The sequence below is a fragment of the Perca fluviatilis genome, chromosome 12 (assembly GCF_010015445.1).
Source record: "Perca fluviatilis chromosome 12, GENO_Pfluv_1.0, whole genome shotgun sequence".
In the NCBI taxonomy this organism is placed as follows: Eukaryota; Metazoa; Chordata; class Actinopteri; order Perciformes; family Percidae; genus Perca; species Perca fluviatilis.
The window spans coordinates 17671781-17684157 of NC_053123.1; the positions used below are offsets into that span (position 1 = coordinate 17671781).

The window sequence follows — 12377 nt, forward strand, 5'->3', positions numbered from 1 at the left end:
TTCCAATATGTAGAGTATTTTCCCAAAACAGCACTGGAGCTTGTATAAACAGGAATAAACAGTGCAGTGATTGGGGACTATTTTCAGCAGTGGATTATTACACATTTGGTGCTTTAGTGAGTATTTATGGCAGCAACATCTGACAGATCCACTTAGCAACTAGCTGGTGAACACAGTGGAACATTTAGAAGCTTAAGAGCCTCAGGAGTTGGTTCTTGAGACCAAAAACAGAACTAAAATGAGAGCAAATATTTGACTCAAAATTGGTAGGTGGCCAGAAACACGACTCTAAATGAATGATAATGTTTGCCATAACTACTGTAGTAAGTTGTTTTGCAGCTTGCTTCTGCTGTCCCCCAAAAAATGAATGCATGCTTAACGCACAATATAATGTAGATCTTTGTTATGGTAAGTCAGCATACTCAATAAGCACTTTTATTTCTCAGAGTAAGGTTTAATAAATTAAAGTGATCATGCGCAAGTTGGGTACAAAAACATTACAATAAAAAATAAAATTCACAAATAATGCTGTTTATAACACAATAAAAATGTTAAGGTCAGGCAAATGCACCAGTGTAGACACATTAACAGGAAAGGCTAATTTAACTACTTCAAGCTAAGTGAGGATGTAAAAAAATACAGCATCATAGAAATTACCCCAGAAATATCAGTAGCTTATTTTTACATCCAGCTATAGAAAACAGAAAAAACTGCACAGCAGGCAGCTAGGAATGTAGACTATGACTACTACAGAACAGACAAAAGCAAATCACAGGGCTACACGATCTTATCACATGCTGGGTTACTACTACAAAGCAACAAAGACCTTGCACCAAGCATGCTGGCCTGTCAGCTTCTGAAAATCCCCCGACAAAAATGGGGAGACATAGAGTACGTACAAGTGTAAATTCATCGTCCACACCCGAAACAGGGGAGGACAGATGTTAGGTCAGCACTAGTCCATACGCAGGGCATTTAAAAAAATTTATCAATCATTCAAATCTTTACACAAAAGAATGATTAGCTGTTCTATAAAAGTCCTGATCTGTGTTTAAAAGAGTGCATCTTCATTTTTAATGAGCACCTCCACCACCTGTCTCTGGTAGCGGATGTCATTGAGTGCTGTTATGGCGTCCAGGTTTGGTGCACGCATGAGGGTGGGTCCGAAAACGATGGCGAGGTTCTCCGCGTTCATCAGGTTGAATTTCTCATTCTGTGTCACCCTGCGAATATGTATTCAAATTAAAAAATATTTAAAAGTTAGAAACGTAGACTGATTCTGGAAATAAACCAAATTTTAGGGACTGAATGAAAATTACTCTAGTGGGGAGGGGGACTGAACATGTTTCTTTTTCTTTTCTTTTTTTAAAGCAAGGCCCTACCCATTGTTACTAGTATTGGACCTGCACTTTTTTGCAACACACTCCCAACAATATTTCAAAGTAATATAACACTATTGACTGATACAGTTAATTTAGCTATCAATAACTAAAAGTGTGCAAAGAACTTGAGATAGTGTACTCCAATTTAAACAATAGTATATTACTTTATACTATATACTACTCTAACTTCATCAGAAAGAAAAAATGCATAATCATCCCACTTTTCTGGAACCCCTCCTTCCTTTTAATTTTAACACAGCCCCTTAGCTCTTGCAAAGTTCGACTGAATTGCTCACCTTTTTAAGTGCGCCATGAGGTACTTCAAAGTTTCACTGTGTGATGGTGGCAGCAAAGCAAGAGCCTCACGGAAAGCTTCCAGCTTCTTCTCTGGGTCTGTGAGCTCTGAAGAGAAACATAAAGGAGTGTGTTGTTAGAGTGGCCAGAATACACTCTCTGACCTCAGAGGAGCAGGAATCAATGTAGTTATTTCCTGTGGGGTAATAAAAGCCATTTGTCTCTGAGAGGAAGTCTGAGGCTGCTTGAGATGACTAATGCAGATAAACATTGTGTTCTGGACTGTTGTGTTTTGCAAATTAGGGGCATGGAGTTGAATACTTATTCAGGACTTAAGGTCAGTGTTGACTTTCAAAGTCATGGGCTGATATTAATAAGTCAGTTGCATTAAGCTGCATTTTCACAGTTCTGTTCCAACTGCAACTGAGGAAAATGAACAATTAATGTTTTCCTTTTAATAAAAAACAAACACAAAATCAGTTTAAGCATAGTTTTTAATAAATTAGAATAGACAAGGACTGTGGTTGTGCAAAGTGCATTCAAACACAACAACCCTACAAACTACAGCCTTAATAATGTATAGGGATAATGTAGAGCGAGCCGTCATTTTCTATGCTTATTACACGGCTACTCATACAGAGGTTACCCACTGATGATGCCTACGTCCAGGTCAGGACGGTTAACTTTACAGTTGATGAACACAGCTCTCCGGCGGAAGCCAGGTGGACCCGGTGAGTGAGCTAACCATGGAGCTCACTAATGCTCTGTTTGCACTGTTACCATTAGCTCTGTCAGTGATCCACATTTTCCCCACCCTCTCTCTTCTTTTGTGATAAGCTAATCAGTGGTATGAGCTCCATATTAGCACAAATATTGATTTAAAAACGATTTTATTGATTAGAAAATGGTCTGCCAGAGTCTATGATCCAAACACGTCTATGGCAACGGTCTCTTATACTGAAATAGCAGACCACAGAATGCTGACCAATGAGAATCAAGTATTCAACCAAGCCATGTAATATATATATATATATATATATATATATATATATATATATATATATATATATATATATACAGTATATACATATATATATATATAGTATATACATATATATATACAGTATATACTGTACATATATATATATATTTATATATATATATATAAAAATATATATATATATATATATATATATGATATGACTCCATATATGTTCATCTTTATCGACTTAGTATACAGAAATCAAACATTTGTTTTTATTAGAGGTTATTACATTTGATTCAATCACATACAGATGTTTCTGTTATTTTGTCCACCATCTTTAGGCCAATATACTGTGGCTGACATCTGTCTTGTGTTTTACACAAAGCAATTTCTGCAAATAAAAGATGTTTAAAGATAAAATACTAATGTCTGTAATGTGACTCACATGAGGCAAACTACATAAATACATTTGAACTGCTACAGGGACTGCTATCTTTAACTGCAGCAAAACACAACACAGTGAAACAGGTGTGTTTCTGACTAATTTGTCTCGTTTTAACTTACTTGCAGCCTCAATGAACCTAGGGTAAGCATCGTATGAGATGATGGGAACAGGCAAATCCCTGAGGTAAAGTTTCAGTGCACCCGCGATGATATTGATGTCTTCATAGGCATTCACTGAGATGTCTGTCTTCTCGCCATCTGTGTGGATGTTACATTACATTTATTTACGCTTTAAGTGTTTTAGTGAACCATGTGAGTACAACCCCAAAAGTGCAAGAATCATGCAAGTATATGCAACTTCATCAAATACATCAAATATACTGATCTACTTTAAGTGCTACATTTGCTTGTTGGTTGGATGTGTGATGGAATAAAGGAGACGAGAAGAAGAGAGTTTTCACACTGTAAACATGTCTGACATCAACACTTTGACACTACAGTGTGGATTGAGGAATAGAGAGATTGTGTTACTGTGAGTGGGAAAAAAAATCTACTCTTGCTCTGTATTTTGCAAAGTAGCTGCTATCATCCGCCTGGCCTGTTTTATTCTGACTTTCCCTCAGTTATGCATGCTTTCCAGAGCAGGCCATGGTCTACTTTTGCTGGCAGACTGAACATCACAGCGCTGTGAGTTGGAATGACACTCTGTCATGGATGATCTCCCACATGCGGATCTGGAGAAGAGTTTAGCCCACTGCTGCAGGGTTTTTCTTACAGTTAAAATTCACACTTCACTGGGCAAAGACAGGCTCATTCTCACTAAGTCTACTACTGAATCCCAACACAGCGGAAGAGCCTTTTTTCTTTCTTTTTTTACAGCTTTGGTTAAGGTAGTGAGAGTACATTCATGGTGTGTATCCCCTGAGGTCCCCCCTGTCTGGCCACACTGTGAAACCCTGCATGAGAGGGACATGTCAGGATAGGATCTGCCTCCATCTGCCCAGATGGACACTAATCTCCCACAAATTTGTCACTTTCCTATTAATCTGAAGTGTTCTGTGTGTCTTATGTAAACATATGAAAGCACGCAATGTCATGTTATGAGCTGACAGAAATCTAAAAAGGAACACATACCTTTGTCGAACGCCATCTTGACTTCTTCCAATGAATCGCTAAAGCCAGATATTCTGTAGAGGCCTTCAGACTTCAGTCCTTGTGGAACATACATAAAAATAAATAAAACAACCTTTCAGACATGGTCAGGGCTGTCTTAAGTAATGTAAAAAAAATTCACCAGCATATATCGCCTTGGGTAATTTAGGAGATGCCATTAAACACCCTTAAATATGCATAAGGAATTAAGGATAAAATGTCCACAATGTCACACACTGGAACAACATAGACAGATGCAAATAGTTTTCTGCATGACTGGGCAAAATAATAGAGACATAAATCAAACTTAGCTACAGACATATATTAGAGGGCAGACAATGAGGGAGCAATGGGTTTCCTACATAGTTGAATGATTTAACTGAAATGCAATCAAATAAGGCAGCAGGAAACAGAGTAATGTATTCCTCATTACACATTCACAATTACCAGCACACTCATCAGTCCGCTCAGTCATTCCCCCGCCCAAAAAAACATTAACTCAGTTAGTAATGTAAGCAGACTTTTAACACCTCAAATTATATATTGTAGATCGCTTACTACAAAATTAGAGACAAGCTGTTTTAAAACAAGTGTTCTAAATACAGTAAACAGGATCCATAAATGGCATTTCAAATGGGTTAGGCTCCTGCATAAAATCCGCTAAAATACTAAAAGTATTTAAATTTAGCTATTGCATTTTCTAAAAATATATAATTTCAGAAGAACTTAAGAGTCTCCTGACCTGACCAGACATAAGCTTGATTAGTCTTCCTAGAATAATTACTAAATGTCTCCATAGAAGCAAAGAAAGGCAGTAAAGGTTTGGATCTTGTAAGTAATGGATATTTATCAAATTGAATCACTACTAAATATTGAAATTTAAATGCTTTTAATTCATAGCTTTGAGTACTTTGAAAATCATCTATTGGAATGTGGACATTTCCCGAGGGTAATTTTGCAATTTCCGAAACCAGATGTTAATCTGAATGTTTTAGGTTTCACAGATAGAAAATGTAAGTATCCAATATCCAAGATGCTCAGATTCAATTGGTCATTTTCATAAAAATCTAAAATTTAAGTCAGATGAAAGAAATCAGGTTCTCAAATTGTGTTGGTTAAATTCAGGCACCAAATTGAAAATAAAAAAATAAAACCCCATACTTGGACAACCATAGTTAATCATTTGAATTTTAAACATTCAGCAGTGACTACATTTCACAATTAGGTATTCGGTTGCTTGTCAAATTTAAATAATTATGGCCTTTCTTTGATTCCATAATTCCTCCTCTTAAGTTTGCAGCAGGTCAGCTATCATCTTTCAATAGAAAGCCTCCCCTCACCCAATTATTATCAGCAAAAAAAATGTATTCAATTAGTATATACTGCATTTTTCATATTTTCATCTTGGAAAAGAAATAAGCTCAATCTTATATTGAGCTAGACATATGAAACACACACACACACACACACACACACACACACACACACACACACACACACACACACACACACACACACACACACACGTCCTAAACTGACCTCTTGACTCGATCTCTCGTATGCACATGTCCACCACCATCGGTCGCGCTGTATTATGAGCTCTCACCAGGGTCGTGAGGTCACAGCTGTAGACTTTACGGATGTGTCTCAGGTCAGGCTTGCAGTCGTTGGGCACCAGAGATGAACATTGTTTGTGGACGTTCAAACCACAATCTACAGAGAGAGAGAGACATCTAGGAGGTTTAGTTCATGAATCTTCTGTAGAGTTCTTATTAACTATACAATACAACCAGAATACAAAGTCCTGTGGGTCAGTCATTTTATCTCTCTACTGAGGACTGTTATGCAAATTCACATTCAACATCAGGTTCATTTGGATTTGGTTGGCTGGTTTCATGTGTGTTTTGGCTTGCAGAAGAGTGTTAAATCCCTTGATCAATGTTTGCCCCCTAAATGTCACAGGACCACTGAAGAGCTCCTCTCTCTTCCCCACACATGGCACTGGAGTCCCCTTGAGCAATGGGCAGATCCAAAGTCACCTCAACAGGGCCATTTGTTTATTAAAAACAGTAATATAAAACAATGATTAACCACAAGACGAGACATTAATCTATCAAATATTTCTGTGTATCTTTTTTCAATTTGTATGAAAGCATTTTATGCTTAATTTAATTCAAGCAAAAAATGCATTTGATAATAATTACATTTCGGTTTTGTTTCTCCTATATGATGTTTTCAGATGCAGGATGCATCACAATGGGTGTTTAAATGGCATATTAGTCATGATGTCAGTTTATGTATCCCACATTGCGTTTTGTCTTCAGTCACAGCGGATGGGGCCTGAGGCACAGCTGTTTCAGGGCAGGATTCACCTTGTCGGGAACAGAGAAGCCCGTGGAGAGCAGATGCAGAGAGAGACTGCAGCTCTGCTTTGTAACAGAGACCCATGGAGGGAATTAGAGGAACACTGAAAATGCTGTGGCCTGGAGGAGGGATAGTCAGTGCTGCCGCTGTGTGCTCTATTCTTTTCCAGATCCAAGCTCACACACAATGGCTGTGGAAGCAGCAATTGAGGCGCTGCAGGCTACACTAGACCTAGTTTCCCAGACTAAAATGGGGCAGCTCTTCAAGCTCTTAGATCTTTTGAGCTGTCTCCAACTACTAAAAGGTTGTTTTTTTTTTTTTTCAAATGCGTCGGCTTTTTGATTTCAAAAAGATAAAAAATAAAATTTTCTCAGAAGAAACGCAAATTTTTTTAAATAATTTTTTTACAAAACAATACTTCTGAGAGCAAAAGATCTATGCTTCTGGAGGAACTCAGACAATATTGAGATTAATATGGGTCCCTGGAGAAATTCATGCAGCCTGCATTTATATGCATTGATGCAGAAATGTAATTACTTTAAGAGATGATTCTCTTAAGGATATGAGACAGGCAATATAATAGAGGATGGCCTGTCATCAGACACAAGTCTGCTGATCTCCTGTTGTCCATGTAAGCACACTGACGGCCCCAGGTCCCAGGTGGGGCGGGTGAGGGTGAGAAAGGGGCCCCAGGGACACTGGGAGCCGGGAGACAGGGGATGCTGCTTTACTGCACCGTCAGCTCTGTCTCTGTTGCTATAGGGAGGAGGCTGCAGCTCAGTTCAGGCGAAAGGGCTCTGAGAAGAGGTTTAATGGTGGCTGGTTGCTAATTTCTAATCAGCACATTATCACCATGTCGACCAGCAGAGCTACCAGTTAAAACCGGTCCCTTTCTGACTGGATCTGAAAACAAAACCCACCACTTGTATTTGTTAAATGATTTTTTTACTTTTTTTTTTAACCAAGTATTTAAGTTAAATAGGGGTTGAGCTGCTTGACCTAGCTCTTTGGTTGAAGCCGCTGAATTGTAATGTGTGTGGAAACAGAGTTCCTTCCCCACGCTCTGAGCTCTGCTCCTCATTAAAGAGACATGCCAGCTTTGTTTTCCTTCATGGGCATGATGGGATGAGGCTGGGGGGCGTACTCTGATGAGGAATTGTGGCACAACAAGCACAAGCAGAGGCTGGCTTTCTGGCACACGGCCAAAAACAGTTCACACATACAAAAAGAAAAAGGGGGTGGGAGAACATTTTTTTTGGTATGCAAATTTGAGCATCATGTGACACTTCACTGCCCTAGATTCTGGTAGCTGTGGTTGAGACTGAAGGAATGGCAACATAAGACTTTATAAAGCCAAACATATGTGCCTTTTTTATGTTGTCAGCGTTCAAAATCAAGACATTAATAATTAACGTGAGAGCTCCCAAGATTTGTGTGACATACTTTGTTTCATCAATAAAACATCAAAGACACACATCAGACTATATTATAGCATTATTCTGGGATGTGAAACGAATTCCAACAACAGCTACGGTGAAACCAAAATCTCATCACAGTATTTGACAAATGGGGAAATGTAACAGAAGCATTTACCTCACAATAACAATGTGTGTATGTTACATCTACTACACAAGGTAAAGGTATATTCACAAAGGACTGAAAATTATGAGATATTTTTCAAAATATGCTCACACTGTGGAGCACACCATGACAAAATGTCTTTCACAAAACACAAAGAACTGAGCTTTATTGTGTGTGTCTGCTGCTGTAGTGATCCTACTGTTGCGTGTTTACTTATAATGCAGAAAATGTTTATCCATCAAAATCATGGAAGTGGAAACACAGATAGCCTTTGTTTCTGTAATAATGACAACAGGATGTGAAGAACAACCCGAGCCCTGAGCTAAAAAACAAAGTAGTCATTATTTTATAAAAAGAATAAAGAGCTACTTTTAGATTTAAAAAATAATCTGTCAGTGATGACTGACAGTGCTGAAACTCATTATTCTGCTTGTTTGAACTGACCACTTCATTCCCAAACCCTAGTGAGGAAAATACTAGGTCAAAATAAGGTTTTAACATAGTGTAAAGTACATGTTACATCATAGTTATAGAGCCCTCATTTCACTCTATTATACAACCCCTAATCCACAAACTACTGTTGGGATTATCGATGAAAACTCAATAATCCAGCTCCAGATGCACTAAAAACCAAGTAACCCATATACAGTCATGCCTGCAACATGTAACATAAAGCAGTTTATATAACACAGTGTTGATGAGAACAAGATATACCTGCACATTTGACCCCCTGAGCCATCAGTCCCCACATGAAGCTGGCACAGTGTTCACACCAGTGAGGCCCTCGAAAGGTATGGACCTACAACAGAGAGGAGGACAGTGACAGATATTAGTGATGAAGTGCAATGAGAAGACAGTGGGGATTTGCTGCCATTTGTTCCATATACACCCCAGACCCTTCTTTACCTGGACTCCTGTAGGTGCTGCTGCTTTAAATGAGGCAGAGGAGGAGGATTGTTGTTCAAACGGACCCTCAAACTGACAATACTGAGGTAGGTGCACCTGTGACTTCCAGCAGGGAAGGCTTTGCTATCATGGCAGAGTAGGATTTGACATTTCACAAGAGCGAAGGTGCAAATTATCAGTGAAACTTGCTATGAAAACAGTAGGAGGCCACCTTGCTGGTGAAGGAAATGGAGCCCCACACTCCACCAGGTGACAACAGCCAGCCAATCAGGAAGGCCTCTGGGAGCAAAAGGAAGCCAGAGCAAGACCTACTTCTGGTTGGCATAACACTGTGTGCAGTTTGATCATTGTGTTAAAAAAATATCACCTAAGTTCTTTGACAGTCTGCCATCATCGGATTGATGTCATCTGACATTTCTTTTCATGGTTACAGAATCTTAGTGCAATTTCACATGTATCTAATCAATTTGTGATGTTTAAATGGTCATATAATTATTCTTCTGGTCTGTATCTTTCTTTTCTGTTCACAGGCAAGGGAACCATCTAAATGCAGGTGGTGAATGCATTTCTTTAGAGTAATTAATTTAAGAGGGTGGGGTATGAAAATGTACTTTAATTTGATACATGTGGTATGTAACTCTCAGGGAGCTTAATTTGGAAAGTTTTAAATTAAAAGACTTGTTTTAACGCCCAGATGTTGTTGATACTCTCTTTATTATTACTTCACTCAAATTATACATCATCCTTTCGTTGTGGGAGCTTTCACCACAGGAACTATACACTCTTCTCTTGCGAGTCCTCACGAACAAAGCAGCAGAAAGAGATTGGTAAGCATCAGCAATTTGAAAGTCTTGAAGGTAATATTTCACCTGCTGCTCTCCATCCCATTAACCAGCCAAACTAGGACAGTGAGCCGGAGCCAAATAGGGATACACTCCTCCTCGGTTTCCCCTCTCCATCGGCCTAATCTCTCCATCTGGTACTCAAACTAACAGCAGTGGTCCACAGACCACCCAACAGATTTTCTTTTGATAAAGGCTCACTGGACAGACCAAAACAGCTCTGTTTTTCACCCCCTCAATCTGACTCTGTAACACTCCCCCCTCCTCCTCCCATCTCCCACAAGAGAAGCAGCCCTCTGGCCACACATGATGAAATTAAAGCAACGTTTTGGAGATGCAACAGCTCATTAGAGATCTTAAAGTCTCACCTTGAAATTGTGGACTTTCTCAGATTTGGGTGTCCGCTCGCTCTCCTTCAGTGTGGCTCTGCGAACCAGTGAGGTGAGCTGTGAATAGGCGAATAGTTTAAGTGGCTGCCAGAAAGTGGCTGGAGGTTTCTGTGGCCCCATCCTCATCACTAGAGCTGCCGCCAGAATATCCTCCTGATTGGCCTCGCGCTTGGCCTTTTGCACTAGGGACTTCTCTTCCTTGTGAACCTCGTAGGACTCTCTAGATGGCATTCTGGTGCTGCAGTCTCCCAAAGCTGATGAAGGAACAACCTCAGTGGAGAGTCCCAAAAAAGGAGGACAAAACAGTTTGATGCTCAGAACAAGACTATATCAAATGATATTACTTGCATTGTCCCAATTAAATAGAGACATCACAGGCAGAAAATTGCAAATTTGAATGACAAAATAGAGTCTGAAAATAATTTTTTTAAATCCAAAAGGAAAAAAACTGTGGTCCTTATTAAATCTTCTCACAGCAGTGACCGTAGATGAAGTGGAGTCTCTGTAACAGGAGTGCCAGGTTTTATACAAAAGAAGTGCAGCCCTGGGTGCTCATGTGGTTCTCTGGGAACGTGTATGCAGATGAGCTGAGTGGTTGCGTTAATCCTCTCCTCCCTGTGCAGAGCTGATATTCTCCCTGGAACAGAGACAGCACACTATTGTGTATGGATGCCGTCAGGGCGGGCAGAGCGAGGGGGAGGAGTACAGGGGCGGACCCTGTAGTAGTCACAGCAGATTAAATGGATCCCACCAACCAATCACAGTATGTATACACCGGCTTTATACTAGCCACCACCCCGCCCCCACACAACCATCTCCATCAGATATCCAAGCAGGGGACCCTGGGTAGGATGAAATGAGAGTGGGATGATAATGAGCAATGAATGAGTCATGCATCAAGAGTGGGCTGCTGCCTGCAGAACTTGCGACAGCAAAGGGCCGTTGGAGAGGAGTTATTTTCAAAATCATGTTGCCACAGAAACTGACCGTGACTGAGACCACGACAAGTACAAACGCAAAATCACCAAGCCCGCAAGCAAATTATTGGACCTTTCAACTAAATAAAAGGAATTTCATATTCTACATTTAGGATTTGGACCACAAATTAAGAGGAAACCAAAACAGAAATTGATGAAAAATAAACAGAAATATAAAGCAACTCTTGAACATAATTCGGTTTCTGTAAGAGCATTGTTTCTGATCCACCATACAGTGATGAAACAGCTTTAAAAATCCCCACTTTGTGACATATTAATGCACCGAAAACACATTAATATCACATGCCAGTGCTCTGCTTGAGAAAACTTCACTATTATGTGGTTTTAATGTCTTTTATGCATGTGAAGTACATGAGCAATTGCCTTAGGTTATGAAATAAGCAATATAAATACACTTGTCTTGCCTTACAAATAAACAATGTAAACATCACCCAAAAGGAATTATACAATTTTGAAATTGTATAAAATATTATCCAGTTTAATAATTTGTATCATAAATCAATATTCGCTATTATCAGCAGCTTACTACATCTTCTTACATTCTTATAAAATATACAAATGAAGAATTTAAAAACCTATGTCTGGGTCCTGGGAGCCTTTTATTTATTTCTTTGCAGCCTTTGTCTGAATGTTAATTTCCTTGAGGTTTACAGAGATACAAGCATTGTGTTATGTGCATGCAAATGAAGTATCAAATATAGCACCATGATAGCGATGTGGGAGAAAGGATCCGCAACCTGCTTCTGTAATTCACACTGCAAGTCACATGTGATTATGCTCCCACGTCTCAGAGTCTAATTCAGACTCAGCTGTGAAAGTGCAATGTTCTCACCTTTTTACAGAGGAGAGCTTGAGAGGAAGTGACTGTACAGACTCTCCTTCAGAAAACAATGAGGGCTGTTATAGCTCTTGTTGCTCCCATCTCAGCAGAGAGGTATCAAAATGAGAGTATGAACAGCATAGGGGAGCAGAAAAGGGGGCTTTGAAGATCAGTGTACTTATGTAGAATGGCATCCCGAACTGGGGTGTCTGACGGGGTA

At 39.4% G+C, this 12377-nt stretch overlaps 1 protein-coding gene across 2 annotated transcripts; it reads right to left on the bottom strand.

Annotated features, from left to right (window-relative positions):
• Positions 1–433: 433 nt before the first annotated feature.
• chn1 (chimerin 1) lies at positions 434–11064 on the bottom strand. 2 transcript variants are annotated; one of them, XM_039818600.1, is made up of 7 exons: positions 10319–11063; positions 8917–9001; positions 5797–5970; positions 4240–4317; positions 3226–3363; positions 1679–1784; positions 434–1223 (listed from the first exon to the last, which is right to left on the bottom strand). In XM_039818600.1, the coding sequence occupies exons 1-7, from the start codon at positions 10568–10570 to the stop codon at positions 1052–1054; spliced, it is 1005 nt and encodes a 334-aa protein (XP_039674534.1). In that variant the 5' UTR covers positions 10571–11063; the 3' UTR covers positions 434–1051. The 2 variants fall into 2 exon arrangements, with proteins under 2 accessions (XP_039674534.1, XP_039674535.1); XM_039818601.1 differs by lacking the exon at positions 3226–3363 and having other exon boundaries at positions 10319–11064.
• Between the last annotated feature and the right edge of the window lie 1313 nt (positions 11065–12377).

What these genes read in the sequence shown, in the direction of transcription:
- chn1 (XM_039818600.1), bottom strand. Translation starts at nt 10,570, where the DNA reads ATGCCATCTAGAGAGTCCTACGAGGTTCACAAGGAAGAGAAGTCCCTA. An exon ending in TCAGGGGGTCAAATGTGCAG is followed by an intron (nt 5,971 to 8,916) that starts GTATATCTTGTT and finishes CTCTCTCTGTAG; the next exon opens with ATTGTGGTTTGAACGTCCAC. An exon ending in CAAGATGGCGTTCGACAAAG is followed by an intron (nt 3,364 to 4,239) that starts GTATGTGTTCCT and finishes ACATCCACACAG; the next exon opens with ATGGCGAGAAGACAGACATC.